The 19,356-nt window shown below is 42.7% G+C and overlaps 1 protein-coding gene across 7 annotated transcripts in view; it reads right to left on the bottom strand.

Moving 5' to 3' along the window:
- Positions 1–19,356, bottom strand: part of TMTC1 (transmembrane O-mannosyltransferase targeting cadherins 1) — a 209,701-nt gene that overhangs the window by 36,306 nt on the left and 154,039 nt on the right. For all 7 annotated transcript variants that reach the window (XM_042849886.2, XM_042849889.2, XM_042849892.2 and 4 more), the window contains 2 exons: positions 9,886–10,029; positions 2,563–2,671 (listed from right to left, as the gene is read on the bottom strand). In XM_042849886.2, coding sequence (XP_042705820.2) covers positions 2,563–2,671; positions 9,886–10,029 — 253 coding nt within the window. The remainder of the gene's footprint in view (positions 1–2,562; positions 2,672–9,885; positions 10,030–19,356) is intronic.

Here is a 19,356-nt window from a genome sequence, read left to right as displayed (position 1 = left end):
GGTTGCCTAACCCTGATTTAGTCTGACCTCAAAGGAGACCAGCACTGGAAGAAAGAGAGGGAAAAGTGAGGGGGAGGGAGAGAAGAACCAGGAAAGGAGCTGGTGTGGGAGACTAGAACTGGGAACCAGTTGGGCAGGAGAAACAAAATGGAGGGAGGGGACAAATCTAATGAGAAGTTTGGAGGGACAGAGTTGGGTCTGACTGGGCAAAGAGACTGGGAGATAGAGCTGGTGGGAAACGGGAGCAGGGGGCACAGAGAGGAGACTAGACGAGCAGCCCAGGGAAGGAGACTGGGGCTGGAAATCAGTGAGGATGGGGAATGGAGGGAGGGGAGGAGAGGGCAACTGAAGACCTGAGACAGGGGGAAGAGACAGATCAGATAAGAGCCTGGAGGGGGTGAACTGAGACTGGATGGGCAAAGAGACTGGGGACAAGGTACTGGTGGGTGGGAATGGCTGGGCAAAGCTGGGAAAGGCTAGAGGGAACAAAGCAGACTGGGTCAAGCTCAGAGAGAATGAGCAGAAGAGACTGTACCCACTAGAGAACACTTCCTTCCAGAGAGGAACAGAACCCAAGATTCCTGAGTCTCACCATTCCTCTGCTGTCAGCAAATCTCTGCAAAACCCACTGACAAAGTGTGTGTTTCATTTCCCCCTATTCTTGGTCCACATCAAGGACAACAATATACTACTGCTATCAGTTACTCCATTAACTCAGATGGCGGAGCTCTGTTCTGTGGATGTAAAGTATCCAACAATGACAATGACCCAGGTGGGTGTCAATATGATGTCACATGCCAGAATTTTTGTTTTTTTCAGTTTGCTTTAAAAAACAAAAAAACCTAGAAAATTACACACAAAAAGCTCTGTTAAAAGAACATCATTAAGGCTGCAAAGTCAATCACTCAAAAGTCAGGAAATGCCTGAATTAAGGCTGCCCTTTCAACCTTAATTTGCCCCCCTTTTTTGTACGCATTATGAGACAGTCTTTAATTGCATGGTCACAGGCTACTTTTTCCACAGGACCCCTGCTTTATTCAGTGCACAGGATGGACCTGCCCTAGGGATGAATGAGGACTGTAGAGAGAAGGAAATTGTTGTCTATTGTACCCTTGCCTTATTTGTTGCAAAAGTTGGAAGGTGTGTAGTGAATGAGGCAGGGGATTCTAGGAAGACAAAGGACAAGCTCATAGTTAAGGCAGCTGAATGCTGCCGTGGGGAATTATATTCTAGTCCTGTCTCTGCCACAGAGTTCATATGTGATGCTGAAGTCACTGAAACTCAACTTTTCACAGATGGGCACTAATTGCGTGTTCTCATTTTCAGAGTGTCCAACTTAAGATCCTGGGATCTGATTTGCAGAAGCACTGAGCACTCTCAGTTGCAAGTGAAATCAATGGGAGCAGCATTTTGAACATATAAAGTGATATATGATGCTACGTTCTCTAAAAAATCAGGTACTGAAAGTCTCAGATTCGGCACCCAAAATTAGTGGATACTTTTGACCTTAATCTCTTTGTGCCTCAGCTCCCCATATGTAAAATGGGGATAAAACCCACTCATGTCATAGGAGTATTTTGCACAAAAAAAAAGTAAATATTTGTGAAGCACTCAGATATTATAGTGATGAGCGCAGTAGAAAAGCCCAGGAGGAAATTAATAATTCTGTCTTCGGAACGGGGTTTGAACAATGTGCAATAAGCAGGCCTAGGACCACGCATTGGGGAGAAAACAAAACACTGAACAGCTGTGCATTAAGTGAGGACCATGCACCCTGTGCATTGAGTGAGGCAGGGGTCTTGTGTAAAAACAGTACGTGATCATGTATTTAAAGACTGAATCATAATACAGATGAAGAAGGGGGATCGAATTAAGGTTGCCCAGACTACCTTAATTCTGGCACTTCCCAACTTTTGAGTGCTTGACTTTGCACCCTTAATAATGTTCTTTTAAATGCTGTGGTTTTTTGTATGTAATGTATTATATAGTTTGCCTATTATCACACTCTAGATGCACTATGTAATAGATCATGATTTCTCTATAACTTCAATAACTTGGAAAGCTTTCAAATTACATTAAAAGAGTTCACATTGTACTAACATAACCTCAAATCAGCTCAATCAAATTACTATCTCAAAGTGGGTTTGCCATACTGAAGCAATTTATTCTAGAATACACCAGCTGTCATACCCAGATATTCACAGAATTACATTTATTTTAAAATAGATATATGATAGGGATGGGACAGATCCGGGATGCAACCACATGCTCTGGATGTCCCTAAACCTTCAGCTGCCAGAATCTGGGACAGGATGACAGAGGATGGATCACTTGAAATTGCCCTGTTCTGTTCATTCCCTCTGAAGCATCTGGCATTGACCACCGTCAGAAGACAGGATGCTGGGCTGGATGGACCATTGGTCCGACCCAGAATGGCCGTTCTCATGTATTGGTGAGAGAGTTTTTATTGTATTCAGAGGAGAATTAGACATGTCAAAAGGTAACATCAATGCATCGTGCATAGAAGGAATGAGCTACCCAAGTCTAAATGTTACTGGTTACCTGTTCAGCCAACAGGGAAGCAAGGCTTGAGTAAGCATCTGCAAACTCTGGACCGTATTTAATGGAATCTCTCAATAAGAACACAGCTTCCTCTTTCTTCCCTTGGGACCTGCAAGTCATAAAAGAAACAAAGTTCTTTTAACAACATGTTTAGGTCACCTATTGATTAAATACTTTAAAGAGACTTGAAAGTCCCTGTCTTGTTCTTTTCAACAAAGACTAACTAATTAACTCTGGCTTCTAGCCACAGTCTCAGTAACCAGAATCTCCCGAGGCAATATAGAATTCCATAGCCTCTCTGTCAGTGGGAGGAGAAGTGAAGAACTGAAGTTATCGGCTACATGGTAAGTTTGTACCTTGGCACCTGCAGATTCCTTGTATGGATTTCTATAGCTTGCTGGGAAATATACAAGTTCAACACAAAGATTCTTCTCCGCCTACAGCCCTTCTCTATATATTTGGGGTGGGGGGAGGCAGGGGAGAAGGGGGGAGACAACTCGTACGTGCCGTTGGGGGTGGGGGGGCAGAATGAGGGCAGTGACTTCACAAGATGTTACTGAGCACGCTCAGTCTGTGTGAGCAGCAAAAGTGGGGGCACATGACCCCGCATGCCCCCCCCCCAAACACGTTGCCTTTAGTAGGGCCTGTTTTCACAGTAATTGCTGACATCAACTGGACAAACCTACCAGGAAACTCTCCGAGGGATTTGAGAAGAGAGAAGAGAATCCCTTTAAGAAATGGAAATATAGGGTCTCACCTCTGCAACAGCCCTTCACTGGCAACTCCTGCAGCATTCCAGCTCTGGAGTTGGCAGGGAGGGGCATGAGAGTTGGCTGAGCTCTTCTGGTTATTCCCCTTTTGACAGGTGTGGAGTAAACCAAAATACAGCATGATGCTTTGTTAATCTGTGCTGTTTCCCCTTCCATGGTATAAAACCGCCTTCTCTCTTTAGGTGGGGTGGCCAGGGAAGGTTCTAGAACCAGCCATGATTGAGGAAGCCACGCAAAACACGACTTTGACTCTTCAGGAGTCAGCTCTATAAGGGCCAATAAGCCAGTGAGGCCATGTGGTAGAGGGGAGGCAAGAGGCATCCACTCAGATATCCTTTACATCATGTGTATGTTTCAAGATCTTTAGGTTAAGGGAACCCAACCTCTGGTTTCTTCCGTGGGAGAAGAAAATCGGCCCACTATGGGCAAAAATATTCCCGGAAATTCTGAGAGTTTCAACTCACAGCGTCTCCTCTCTCTGATGCAGGTTACTCTCATATAAGGGAGTTTGGAGCCAACAGGATTTTCCTTAATGGATCAGACCTTTGGCTCCATTACTGTGGTAGTCTGGCTTACAGTGGTGGCCATTATCTGATGCTTCAGATGAAGGCAAAACAGATAAGTCATAATGCAGATAGCCAACCCTGCAGTACTCTACATGGCATGAAAACATTTCACTCGGTCTACACAGTGATCAGTACATGCCATATTCTCAACTTGCAAAACTACAAACATAATTGTTTATAAAATTATGGAACTCCAGCCACATTTGTCTTTAATTCTGGAGTCTATGAAGAGGACAAATCTGTGAAACTCTGACTCATCCAGCAGAACCCTGGTCATGAGTTAGATACAAGTCAAAGGCAAGCTAATGAAAATTTCATCAGAGCACAATGAACTACCCCTGACATGGGATTCTCCCACAGAAGCCATTAGGAAGTCACTTGCCTTATGGGAAGAAATGTCTAGGGTTAGAACAGTGGGCTGCTAGTCAGGACTCTTGGGATCTATTCCCATGTCTGTCGCTGACTCACCTGGAATAGGTCACTTATGGGAAACCTCTCTGCTTCTGTTTCCCCCATCCACAAAATGGGGACAATAAAACTTACATACTCCATAAGGGCTTTACGAACCTTAAAGCTGTTTGTGCTTTGAGATCCTTAGATAAAAATGTGTTATATGGGCACAGTGTCACGATTTAATTAAACAACGTATACATTTTAAGTGGAATATATTTTCATGTTTTTGACGGCCCAATATAACTAACTCCATTCTCAAGCATCTTAACCACTACTGGGCTGGGGAGAGTCCCTGACTCTGCTCTTAGGAAGGGCATGGCCAGAGATGGTTGTGGAAAGCCTAATGTTGCAGTGGAGGGGTTTACTGTATTTCTCACCTTGGAAAAGGGAGCAGCTTCCCTGGGCGAGTGCTATGGATGTTTATATGGACTGAGCCAACAAGCTTTCTTTGTGTTGGGTGCACAAAGTAATATGAACATCATAGCCTTTGAAAAGAAACAAAGGACTCTGCAGTATGGGAAATATGTGAAAAGCTTGCAACCTTAGCCTTGGATTTCATCTGGGCGACATGGCCAAGGAAACAGATCTTGTTTATAAGGTGCAAATTTCAGCTGATAGTATTTGTGGCTTTTCAGATTTTTTTCCCTTTCTAGTTATATAACTGAGAGAATATTTTCCCTGTGCTTTAAGTTAAGTAAAAACAGTTGGGCTAGTCTTTTCCTTCTTAAAGTGGTACTCAATCTAAATTACCCAAATAAGCAAAACCAAATAAAGAACCACTTTCCCTCTCACTAATTAAAGGCTAGGTAGTTTGTCAATTTAGAAAACTTTTGGATTCTTTGGCTGGAGTTTCATGACACATTTATATAAATTGAAAACAGACGACTGCTTTGTAAAGTTATCAACGGTTTGGCAGGAATGTAGGAAATGCCAGATACAGAAATAAAAGGATTAAGTGATCCACTTGACAGCAGTAAAAAGTCCCCATTAACCGCAAGCATGCACTCTTAATTACTCTTTTTTTCTGAATAGCCCTCTTTTGTTTGATCCCAGAACAATGCGTCTCCTTAAAGGGGAGGCGGAAAAGAGTACAGAATCTTTTTATTGTGACAGACCGAATTATATTGAAAGAACAGATACAACAACCTCTAACAGGGCTCAACCCTGCAAGAAGCAGAGTACTCTGGCCCCGATGTAGCCAAGCATTTACACCTGCTTAACTTTAAGCACATGAGTAGAAAGTCAATGATGTGTTGAAATGCTTTCCTGGCTCACAGCCAAAGTGCTCAGCCTCTTATAGGATGGAGGCCATATGAGTTTTTTAATTTTAAAAATGATTTGTTTAATCTCATGTTGTACGGTGCAAAGGGAGGATTTTTTGATATGCTTATTTTCTACGCATTCGTTATCTATCACGGCAAAAGCCTGATGAATGGACACCTTCACTGCTATACAGAGAGGGTGAAATTCATCCCACGCAGCGGCCGAGGTACCATGTAAACCCATAAGATCGAGGGTAAGTGATTCATAGGGCCTTGTGAGGGGTCTCTGCACTGGGATAAATTTCACCGGCAGAGAAAAGAATAGCAGAGGGTTTGGTTTTCTATAGCACTTTTTACTTTCAAAATATCCCAAATGACTTTATAAAGTAAAGCATTAGATACTGGTAGAACAATGTCTGCACAAACACTGGATCCATTGTGCGCTCAGTAGGGGCTCTCACACAACCTTAACAGAGTAACTGGTTTTCCTCAATAGAAAATATACCAGCCAAGCCACAGAGGTTATCCTCTTCTCACCAACAAAATGCCACGGAATCTTTTAACTTCTACTTGGATAGCTACCAAAAGCCAGGAGAAAGGCTCTTGGTTTAGCATCATAAGCAAAAGACATTTACTGTCTCTAGCTGTCCTCATCTGTAAATAAATAACTAAACAAATTGGACGATGTGTGTTAAAATGAATATGGACAACTTACTCCTTTGGCATCCATCTACAATACCGAATCTTCCTGTTTCCAGTTTTAAAATAGCTATATTTTTCTGAAAGGGGTAAAACTATGTACACAGTAGTGTAGCCAACAAGTAATATATGAAACTTGGTTCAAGAAGGATGGTTATAGTGTCAGCACTATGTATAGTTTCAAATCAGAGACCCTACCCAAACTCTGGACTGATGTCCCTAAGAGGTAGCAGCATTTTGTTTGGTTGTTTGTTGGGAAGGGGAAATGTTTTAGTCTCCAAAAGGTATTAATATTGCAAAGTTTCTGATGAGTTTAACTTTTCCATGATACTCTCTGCCTCTTTCAGACAAACACACAGAGCTATTTCAGCACATTCACACCTATGACCCACAGTCTGAATCTGAGAAGTTCAGAAGAGAGGGCAGACTGACATCTCTCCCTCCTCAGGATAGGTGGTCTTGGCAAACCTGGGCTAAATCATTGCAATAACTGTACTAGACATCTTGTATGCTCCTCTATGTACTGTGTAGTCTGACCTGGGAATAAACATTAGATTTCAGTTAACAGGCCTCAAGGCATTCAATCTTTTCTTTGAAAGTGTAGCCATAACATACTTACAGTGCACAGAGTATGGAAGTGTTTATTAGACAGAAGTGCCGTACTGCCTGTTATAAATCCTTACATTTGAAGGGATACAGCAAAGAGGACAATCTCTCCTATTCTTCCTGATGCAACAAACTCAGGTTATGTGTGCACACGTGTGCTCATGCATATTCACTTCTCTGATATATTTACCAATTTTTTATATCCTTTTTTATCTGAATTCTTCATAAAATCTGTATAAGAAATTCTGGTATGAATAATCCATACATATTATTTTGATTTTTCAAGTTATATCTCACCAGTTCTGAATCCATAGACACGAGTTAAATATTTACATGATGCAGAGCTTTAAAAGAAATATTAAGCCCAAAGGAAGAGGCATTTTGAGCTACAAAAGGATGGGGATGTGATTTTTTCATTGGAGGGGAGTCTATTAGTGATTGCTTTTTTACTGAGAAAGCTGTTTGCACGGTTTAGCTATCCTCTGTCTGATATTTATACAAGGCAAGAAAATGATGCCATTCAAGTTTCTTTTAGAGTATGTAAACAAAACCAGGGGTTCATTAACTCATTGTTATCATGCAGTGCTTCCTGTGAAAATTCATCTTCTGGCCAAAACGGAAAATGGAAAATTTTTTTTTAAATGGGACTACTGTGAAAAACCAAAAGATTCCATCTTGTGGATTCCAAAACAAATTTACTCAAGTCCAGGTCACTAGGAACAGCTGGAAATAACCTGTTTATCCAGACAAAGGGGAAAGGGAGGCAGATTCCCACATGTTAACAGCAAATTTATTCCTCCAAAATGCTGAAGTTCCCTTTTCTCAAAACTCCAGCGGGAGTGCAATCTAATGAAGTGCACAGCAGGATTCCTCCAAAACAAGTAGATATAAACTTAAGGAACTCTGCAGAATTGACTCGGACTTCCCCCAGAATCATTTTTCAAATGTCCTAGTGTAAATAATACTATTAACGGCCATGTTTTAAATATTGCAGGCCTGGTTCTCCACCGATCTTCCCTGGTGTAGTCATTTATGCCTGTGCACAGTGGGCAGAAAATGTTATCAAATCTGAGTTCTCCATTATGCCAGTGGCAGAGTTTTGTACCCACTTTGCACAGGTTTAAATGTCTGTACTTCGTGCAAGGCAGCAGAGAATCAGTCTGTGTATCTAAGTGCAACTTTATTACAGGCTGCAATATCTCTAAGGCTATGGTCTTAGTAATAATTGTCTTTTTATAGCACTTCTTAACCTGAAGGATTCAAAAGCACTTTACAGAACTCACACAACCACTGCTTTAAAGCAGCTGCCTTTGGTATGGAACACAGCACCTGTTTAACAGCCGCACAGTGCAATGGTTTTTAAGAGGGGACGTGAACCACAACAGAAAGAATGTAATTACCCATGTTAGAACTTGGTCAGGATATAGGAGATAATGGGCTGACTTAGGGCATTTGAGGGTGTGGGGGCAAATGTGGCTTTATGCACCCCCTTGATCTTAGAGGCTGATTTGCGTGTCTCTATGTTAGGATGTTTAGGAATGGTCCCCACTAATTGGGGATCAGAGAAGTTCAGGAGCACTTCAGCCAACTGTAATGAATAATGCAAGAACTGTTTTTGCCTTTTGGATCAAATTTGTGCTTTCTATGGTTCTATATAATATTGACCTACTCTTTTATTTCTCAGGAATGACTTGTTCTCCATATATCAGTCCAAAGCAATGGCACTGACTGGTAAGGTTATCCTAGTGAATTCTCCATTACCAATAACGTGTAGCCGGTACAAGGCAGAATTTAAGTACTGTAGCCTTTTGTTACCTTTGATACAGAGCCTTATTCAAAGAAACATTTAGAACAGTACAGCTAAAATACATTTTGGTAAGATGATGTTGTTTTGTAACCAACCCAATACTAAGACCAGGTCTACACTAGAAAAGGTTTGCTGGCATAGCTATACTGGCAAACCCTCAGACTGTAGATGCAACTTACACGGAGAAAAAAAATAATGCTTTTGCCACTATAGTTTATACTGGTTCCTCAAGTGACACAAGCTATACTGACAAAAGCACTTTTCTGCTAGTATAAACAACAGCCAAACCAGAGCTTTTGCTGGTATAGCAAAGTTAAAAAAGAGTCACACTATTAACTGACGTTACTATATTAGCAAAAGTTTCTAGTGTTGGCCTCTTGGTTCCTAGCCTGTGTTCTAACGTGTCGGAGAAAAACACACACAGTTCTCACTCTCTTTTTGGGTTATGTAAAACATAACAAGGGGCCAGACTCTGAGCTGTGGCTGAGGAGCATTTGGTGCAACAAATGGGGCAAAAAATGGCCTTAAGCCAACTTTGCTCCCTTGATTCTGGATTCCCAGTTCCCTGGTGCAATTTAGAACAGCCTAGGGGCTGTATTAAGTTGTACAAGCGGCTGATAGCCCTACTGAGCTGCCCCAGCAGCCAAGGATGTCCCAACCATGCCTCCTCCCACCAGTCATGTCCCCCACAACTTGCTGACCACAAGGATGAGAGTGGGGGGACTGAGTGACATACAGATCATGACTGTCACTCTGTCACCAGAGGATCCTGCCGATGGATGGAGACACTGGGTTTCGAGCACCTCTAGGCCAGCAGGCTGATGTAAAGGCGTCTTAACAGAGCTGAGGATCTGGCCTAATATCACTAACTTTCTTTCTTTGGCTAGCTTCTTTGCAAGACTGTCTGAGTCAAAGGGGTGTGTCTTCCCAAAAAGTAAACTTGCAGCTAGCAAAAAAAGTAACAAACAGCACATCAGAACCAAAAAACAGCCACCACCCTTGCCCTAAAACCCAAAGAGGTCCTGCCTGCTGGTGAGAACTTAACATCACTCTTCATTACCATTGGGTAGACAATCTGCTGCTGTAACAGGGCAGTAGGGAGAGGAGGGGGGAAGTATTTTAATTTTATTGAAGCCATTTGACCTCAATGTTAAACTTACTTGAGCAGATTTCCAAGATTGAAGAGAGCTCGATTATGCTGTGGGTTTAACTGAAGAGCTCTTCTATAGTATTCCTTTGCTTCCACCAAGTCTTTGGTCAACGTGCCGAGGTTGTTCAGAGCACTCGCATGACGAGGATACAATCTGGGAAAGGGGACAATTCAAATCACAGTCATTCAGATACTGACAAACAAAGCTATCAGCTTTAATACTCTCTCTTCCCAACACCAGACGAGTATACTGCAGTTATTCTTCTTTCTGTAAGTGAAAATAAACCTCTGAACCGTGCTGATGTATTTCTCCTCCCCTGCAGCAGCTGAGAAAGAATTGGGAGTCTTGGAGCAAAAACATCATGTGCAATTTAGTCATTCTAAAGAGAAGATGATGAAGGTGTAAGTTTATTAATTATTATTATTATTATTATTATGAAATAAACAAACACCCAGAGGCCCCAATCAACTTCAGGGCCCTGTTGTGCTGGGCACAGTTCTTCCAGATAGTTTTTTCCTCTCATCTCTGACTATTTTTTCTGCCTACCTCCTCTCACCTTTTTGCCTGAATTCATAAGAATCTGATTCGGGAGCTTTAATCCAGATAAATCGAAGTTTAGTTTAAACAATGCACAACTGCTACTCCAGCCCTGCCCTCTCTAGTTCTTTCACAACTGATTTTGCTAGTGGGGTATCACTTATGAACCAGGGTTTTCATATTTCAAGTTCCCAAATAGAGGACGCTGCTGGAGGGAGGGTGAGCGGGAAAGGAGAAGGTACAGCAATACCATACCATGCCACCCTTACTTCTGTGCTGCTGCTGGCAGTGGTGCTGCCTTCAGAGCTGGGTGGCTTGCCAGCAGACACCGCTCTCCAGCCACCCAGCTCAAAATCACAGACATTTGTTCATGTTTCAAAAATTCTCCTGGATGGAGATCAGAGAACCCAAAAAGAAATAATATCAGGGAAAACTCGGACATATGGTAACCCTATTATGAATCCTAAGGAGGAAGGATGGTCCAAGGGTGAGGATGCTGGCCTGGGACCCAGCTCGAATTCCAAGTTCCACCACAGACTTCCAACATGACCTTGGGCACAGTGGTTAGTCTCTTCGTGACTAAGTTCCCTATCTGTAAAATAGGGGTAATACTACTCTCTAACTTCACAGGAGTGCTGTGAAGATAAATACATTAAAGATGTAGGTGCTCAGATACCATTGTAATGAGGGTCATATAAGTGCCTGAGATAAACAGAACGTTAACTTAAAGTTTAAGACTTTATCTGTGAATTTCCCTATTTTTCACCTCATCTTTTCTCATGATGTAATGAATGACAGCCCAGGGATTTTCTTTTCTTGAGTACCAGGAACATTTTTGTATTTTGTCACTGATTTTATATTCTAGTTTTACACCAGTCTCTTTCTGGGTCTATGGCATATGAACAGTTCTGGCAAGGGGCCTGTTTGTGGGAGGATCTGGAAAGGTATGAGGGAACTCAAACAACTAGGGATACGGTTCTGGTGGAAAACACAGGTAACTTTCTACGAATAAGCATGATCAAATGTCTCAAAATCATTTTATTCCTTCACCACAATCCCTAATGTACAGGTACTAATAGCTGTGTAATTGATCTCTAAGTATTTCCTGGACGCAACCATATGCATTTCTAAAACGTAGTCTGTCATTTAACTGCCACCATACTATAACTGATGGCTAAATATTCTGTCACCATTCCTCATGTTCGGATCAGCATCTTGTGTTCATCCATGAGAGACTTTGGTTGCTGCAACTACTCAGTTGCGAAAGTTTACTTGACAGTTCATGGATGTATAAGCCCTTATATCTTGCACAGCTAAATAGTCCATCGGCACCACCATTCACCAACAGTACATTTATTTACCTCTCATTCAGTTGGCTTTTTCCCTAATGCTTCTTCTAACATACACCGCTACCTCGATATAACGCGACCCGATATAACACGAATTTGGATATAACACGGTAAAGCAGTGCTCCGGGGGGGGGGGGGGGGGGGGCTGCGCACTCTGGCAGATCAAAGCAAGTTCAATATAATGCGGTTTCACCTATAATTCGGTAAGATTTTTTGGCTCCCAAGGACAGCGTTATATCGAGGTAGAGGTGTATAAACAATGAGTTACAAATGAAGGACCTAATTGTGGCTGGCCCTAACACAGCTGCACTGGGGCATGAAAGCCCATCATCTCCCCACACAATCAGCCTGGAGTTCCCCTCTGGGTGTGGGAGGAAGGGCAGGCTCCACCGAGCTGCTACATCCACCCCATGAGCAGGTGGGCAGGGATGGGGGGGGAGGGGGAAAACGAGTGAAACCCTGAGTCCATCCCCCAAATGTACTGGCCAGCAGAACTGAACGGACACAAGATGATAGATGCTGTAGGAAATTCCTCGCACCAGGAACTATGGGGCAGTAGGGATGAATCAAGTCACAGCAATTTTCTTGGGCTGCTTCAGGGATGGCACAGCTATGCTGCTACTCCATACAGGGGGCTCTGGGATAAGGTTCAAGGTAGCCACCAAACAGACAGACATTTTAGAGCTCAGTTTTGTTTCCATACGGGTCCATGGGAATTTTGCCACTGATTTCATTGGAAAAAAGTTCAGGGACTTTCTGGGTCAATTTTTTTTTTTCCTATTTCTGCTTCAAAACAAACCTGTGCATTACTTTATAGTCAGTACTCACGAAGCATGAGGCAGTTTTAACGCCTGACACCAAGTTGTGTTTGAGTTATGAGTGGGAAAAAGCACTTAAGACAATTATTGGAAAAGTCAGAAATATATTAATATTTTACAGCCCTTTAACTAGTGTTTTTCCCTCAAACTTTCAGAAATAAATTCTCCTCTGGCCTAGGAGTGTTCACATGAAATTTTACCCCAAGGGAATTTTCTGGGGAAATTTAGAAGGGAATGAAAACCCAAGTTAAAAATACAGAGCTGGTTTCATCCTTAAACTCTTTAACTCCTACCAGCGGCTCCATAAATAAAGGACTTGAACTCTGCGTTAAAGCCTCTGCCATCAAATGAAGTAAATTACAGTATGCATACACTTCTTCCAGCTGTTCTATGCTGTACTTCATGTGTTTTAGATTTACTTATGGTCATATGACCCTTTACAAAAAATAATATACCCTAAAGACCAGCTCCTGAGCCAGTGTGAATTGATTTAGCCCCATTAAAGTCAATGGAGCTTTACCAATTTATACCAGGTGAAGATTTGGTCCTAAATTTAAAGCACTTTTGTCGAAGCCATTTGTAATGTTACCAGCAATAGAAAACAAGAACTGTCACACACACCACATGCAAACAAGCATTAGGAGAAAAGACAGCAGCAGAGAAAAACCAACGTGTAGTGAGATGACATGGTATTCAATGGGTTCATGAGAAAGGGTCTGATCCTGCCACTCTTAGTTATGTTGAATACCTTACTCTGCAAGTAGTGCCATTGAAGTCAAGGAGTAAGGTGCTACTCAATGCAATAAGGGGGCAGGGAGGGACACGATGAGGCCCTAAGGGGACCGTGGTCTCACTCCATCTGACTTCTGTGCATGAACTCCAATGTTGTCAGTATCAATGTTAGGGGAGTAAAAGAGAGGTTAGAACATAGCCCTGAGCTAGACTGACAGAACACAATAAGCCTGCACTCAGGTTACACCTTATGGCTTAATCGATTAAAGGCCTTTAAAAACATTCCCACAAAGTTTGCAAATCATTTGCATGTACAAAAGGGTTCTAGGTTGGGGTGTTGTTTTTTTTTTTAAATTAAACAGACACCTGCATTTCTTAAAAAAGAAGATTTTCAAAATGTAGCCTAATGTCACCCTTTGTCTGTCTGTCTTGTTTAGAATGTAAGTTCTTCATGGCAGCGGCTTTCTCGTCCCAGGTGTTTATACAAGGCCTACAATGGTTGTACGGTGCCTACTCTCAGTTGGGGCCTCTCAGTGCTCCAGTAGTAGTAATAATAACGCACAGAACACAGACTTTGTTTTATAAATAGCTATCACAGTTTGAGATGCAGAGAGTCACCGGTTCAAATTTAGACACTGTCCTATAGCTTCTTTTATGAAACGGAGCGTTCCATCTGGATGGGCCCCTCCACCCACACGTCATCTGCAGGCAACATCCCTCTTGCGATGTATCTGATTAGGCAGAAATTCCTCTAGGCTTCACATAATCAAATGCAAGTGCTGCATTATTTATGAAAGAAAGCTGATTTCATTAAACTTCTCCCTACAACAAGCAGCTCAAGTGAAAAATCAATTTCCCCCTTCTTTTAGAAACCCTAAGTATTTTCTTTAAGAATCTGCTTTCGTTGGCAATTACAGCAGAAGTCCTGAAACAGCACAATTCACTTAAAACCTTCCCCATAAAAGTATACTTTAAATAAGGTTGGGCTTTGATTTCTGAAGAAAAAACAAGTGGGATGTTTTCTTGTGGCAAAATGAATAATTCAGATAGCTCCTCCAGTGCTGCTGCTGCAATTGTCAGAATAAATTTAAGCAGCCGTGCCTTTAACTATTACAGGTATACACTACATAAAATTCCTGTTAGTAATTATCCTCCAGTTCTTTTAGGCTAGCAATATTCCCTCTAATACAGTCGAACAAAAGCCTCATTGACTGGCACAGACAAGAGATTTCTACTTTCACACAGAAGACACAGAGCATAAAACGCAAACAGATTTTCAATCTTTAAATACCAATGACCATTTAATTTTGATTTAATGTAGTTATTACCTAGCATATTATTAAAAACTGTTCAGTGGCTCACTTATTTCTGTGGTAAAAGGCAGTGCTGAAAGGGAAGGGGGAAAATGGAGTTTGTTATCATGGATACAATCTATAATCCACCAAGAATTTTGATTTAACTTTTAATTCGAATATTGGGAAACCAGTTAAACACATGACAAGTCCTGTTCATGGTACTGCATTAAGGCTCTTGATCTGGCACCAAAGGTATTAAAGGGGGAAAGGGCATTAGCTTGACGACTCCCTACCCGCTTCTACTGAGTTCTTTATATTTTTCCATGGCCATAAGCCTGAAAGGGCAGAAAACAAAAGGGAATGTGACTATTCACAATTGCCCAAGGAAACAGACAATGAGTTAAGGGCAGCTAGGGGAATGGTAAGGCAGAAGCACAAGGGTCTCAGTGATCTCACAGCTGCCAGTGGCCTCAAGTATAACAAAGAGACCTGTCATAGGAGATCAGAGTCCAAGATAATTTCAGTCCCAAACAATGCCCTGGCCCTGCAGTGCTGTTGCAATAGGGGACTGCAGTGCCTCTTCCAGGTGATCAGTGGTCCCAACTACCCAGTTAAGTGTCTTTCAGCTGCAACTCTAGCCATACCTCTCTGCTGGCCATCTCAGCTTTCTTCAGAAGCACCTGCTAATAGCCCTGTGGAGACCCTGGGGTCCACCCTTTCCTTTCAATATCTAACTGCCCCCCCCCCCCCAAGCTAAAATTCAATCGAGTTCACAGAAAACCTTCCGGGGCACCTGGAGTCCTAGTGCTTTTCCATTTACCAACTTATTTACAAAAAATATTTCTTGAAAACATTTTAAATTGTTGGCTGACATGGACCTGATGAGCCTACATGTGACTCTAGAGCAGTGGTGGGCAACCTGTGGCCTATCAGGGTAATCTGCTGGTGGGTGGTGAGACAATGTTTACATTGCGGGAAGCGGCGTGGGTCACAGGGACGTGCTGGCCACCATATCCCGCAGCTCCCATTGGCCGGGAACGCCACTGCGAGCGGCCATGCCTGCGGATGGTCAATGTAAACACTGTCTCATGGCCCGCTAGTGAATTACACTGATGGGCCGCGTGCAGCCCACAGGCCGAAGGTTGCCCACCACTGCTCTAGAGCACTAGTGATTGTGTGACACCTATTTGTGTTGTCACAAAAAATATTTCAGTGGATTTCAGATTCAGCCATTTATCATGATAGGCAGTGGGAGAAATCAGCAACTAATTTCATTGGCTAATTCTGGGTTGCCCTGTTTTATATGCTCCTTTTGACTAAGGAACTTAGCAAAAACTTGAACTTTTCAACTTCAAAACAGCCATGATTAATGGATCACCACAACACTCTTGCGAGGTAACTAAGTATTATTACCCTTATTTTACAGATAGGGAAACTGAGGTAGAGTTTAACGGACAGCCGGTGGCAGATCACGTCTTAGATTTGCAGGATGTCCCGTTGTATCCTCTCTCCCAGTTCACTGGACTGGATTCTTCCAATCCACACATAACCTCCTTGAAGTCAACACTCAGCACAAGTAAGAATGGAGGGAGTACCACTGACTTCAACGTGCTTTAGTGTGGTAGAATCAGGCCCTAGTTAAATAAGCAAAAACATTTGCTGGGAGGATGGCAAGTCTTTTTAAACATGCTTCCCCCCCCTCCCTATACTCACCTTAATATTTTATTGACATCATTGTGCCAACAAAAGTAAAAATGTTACATTAATATATCAGTCATGCCAAATTTTTACATTACACATTTATATACACACCAGCATATTATTTCAAACCAATTCTATTACATCACATTCACTTCCATGCACCTAAGTAATTTCTTATTAAAACTGTGTGACAGATTGATTTAAAACTATACTGGATAAAATCTGAGAAGCAAGGGTACTACATGGAACAATCCTGTTCTGGCAAGGAGATGCTATATGACTAAGGCTAAGATTTTGTCATGAATATTTTTAGGCAATGTTAGACATGTCATGAGCAATAAAGAAAAATTAATGGAATCTGTGACCTGTCCATGACTTTTACTAAAAATATCTGTGACAAAATGGGGATCTGCAGGTCCCCACACAGCCTGCAGTGGGGCAGTTGCGGGGTGACTAGGAGCTCCGGGAGCCCCCACCAGGGGTTGGGTGTTGGAGCTCCAGGGTCCCCCGCTGCCCACGGCTGGGAGCTGAGGGGGCCCCTGCTGCCTGCAGCTCCAGAGGTCCCCCACCAGCTGCATGGGCCAGGAACTGCTGGGTTCCCCCACGGTGCCTGGGAGCTGTGCAGTACCCCCTCTGACTGTAGGGGCCGGGAGCTGTGGGTCCACCAGAAGCGGCGGGGATACCTGACAGCTCCTGGCCCCCGCTGGCGGTGGGGGGACCCTGCAGCTCCCAACCTCCGCAGGCTGAAATCACGGAGGTCACTGGAAGGCACGGATTCCATGGCTTCCACAACCTCAATGACTAAATCGTAGCCTTAAGTATGACCTAACACCAGTATGGTCTCAACCCAACAGACTGTCACATGGGCACAGAGGTTTGCAATTCACAGGATCAGGGTCTTTTCCAAATTTGTCTTCTAGGAACATTTTAATATTTTTGTAAAGGACAAAGGCATATATTGAAATATTCAGAGGTATCTTCTGTCTCTTTAACTCCAGTGCATTAATGGTTTTCCAAATCTAGTTCCTTCCAGCTTTAAAAAAAAAATCACTGCAGACCAGTATTCTCAAAGGAGCCTAAGGGAATTAGGCACGCAAACCCCACTGATGATTGTTAGCTGGGTGTCTAAAGGCTCCTTTGGAAATTCCAGCCATAGTTCTTTTCAGTGGATGTATTAAATCTGTCAGATCCTTGGCTGCAGCAACTGTGTGTGCAAAGGTGGCCTGTCTGCTCGCCTGATCCTAAGCCACGCACTGGTCCAGTCTCAGGTGTAAGTTACACCAGCCGCTGGTAGTTGCAAGGGAAAAAGGCTCTGTAGGTAAGGAACTGAACTCAGCTAGTGCAGATCTCTCTTCAACTGCCACAGGTTTCCTGTGTGACCTTGGATAAGTCATTACTCTCTGTCTTGGTTCCTCATCTTTCTCCCACTTTTTGTCTCTCTATGTAGAGTTCAAGCTCTTCAGGGCAGGGATTGTCTGTGTATTGTACAGTGTCCAGTACAATGGGATTCTGATAGCAGTTGGGACTTCTATGTGCTGTTGTGTTAAATTTAATAAAGTGCCAACATGGTAGCCGGATAGGGTGACCAGATGTCCCGATTTTATAGGGACAGTCCCGATCATTGGGTTTTTTTCTTATATAGACTCCTATTACCCCCCAACCCATCCCGATTTTTCACATTTGCTGTCTGGTCACCCTATAGCCAGAGATCAGTGGGGTGTAGAGAAGCCATGGCCATGCTGCCTCCCTCCGCCCCCCCAACCATCCTCTGCTATGCCAGCAGCAGGAAGTGGGGGTGGTGTAGGAATATTTACACTGGCTCTATGCCACCAGAAAATTCTTCTTTTCCTGGAATGATCCTTTCATGTCTGGCTATACCACATTTATTGGCAGAGCCTGCTAGCAGCCAGCACAGAACAGCCATACTGCACCCCAATATCCAGGGGAATGTTTTTCCCAAAAGAAAGAAAAGAGAAGAAGAGAGAAGCAAAATAGATGTAATCTAAATTAGGCAGAAGCAGCATGATTCTTCAAGCTTGGCATCCATGACAAGCATATCCAAGAGCATTAAATTACACAAACAAGTTTGTACTACACTAAACCCCATTTCACTTTATGAATTTTCATGACATTCTAAGAACCTGCTGGGGAAAAAGAACTTGCAGACTGAGTACAGAGGAGATAAAAAAGAAGGATTTTACGTCAAACAGTACTGAGGCTAAAAATAAAAACTAATTTGCTAAACTCTAAGTTCCCAGTGATGCTGAGCTATTAGGTATGTGCTATAACAAGAACAGTTCTTCAGGTCATCTCATTTGTACATAAACGACAAGAATGCATGCACATTACACTTTCCCACTGAAAATCCTAGGAGCATGTCTAACTTTTTTCTAGCCCCCTTTTTAAACAAAGTAATCCACTAAATGAATGAAAATGCATTTTTGATCATTTCCAGCTCCTGAAGAATCCATACAAAACTTCTAAAAAATTGAGCTCTAACAAAAGGCTGTGCAGCCATGATATGCCTAGTACAAAGAGAGAACAGTTTAGGTATCACTATGTAATCCAAGAAAACTATACAAATACAATGAAGTGCAGGACATTATAGGCTCAGCTACACAGCCAAATTATTGGGGACTATATAACAAACTGTAAGAACATAAGAACGGCCATACTGGGTCAGAACAATGGTCTATCTAGCCCAGTATCCTGTCTTCTGACAGTGTCCAATGCCAGGTGCCCCAGAGGGAATGAACAGAACAGGTAATCATCAAATGGTCCTTTCCCTGTTGCCCATTCCCAGCTTCTGGCAAACAGAGGCTAGGGACACCATCCTGGCCCATCCTGGCTAATAGCCATTGATGGACCTGTCCTTCATGAATGTGTCTAGTTCTTTTCTTAACCCTGTTATAGTCTTGGCCTTCACAACATCCTCTGGCAAAGAGTTCCACAGGTTGACTGTGTGTTGTGTGAAAAAAGACTTCCTTTTGTTTGTTTTAAACCTGCTGCCTATTAATTTCATTGGGTGACCCCTAGTTCTTGTGTTAT

The sequence above is a fragment of the Chrysemys picta genome, chromosome 1, assembly GCF_011386835.1.
Source record: "Chrysemys picta bellii isolate R12L10 chromosome 1, ASM1138683v2, whole genome shotgun sequence".
NCBI lineage: Eukaryota > Metazoa > Chordata > Testudines > Emydidae > Chrysemys > Chrysemys picta.
Note: the sequence above shows the minus strand (reverse complement) of the source record. Positions and strands in the feature narration are given on the sequence as shown.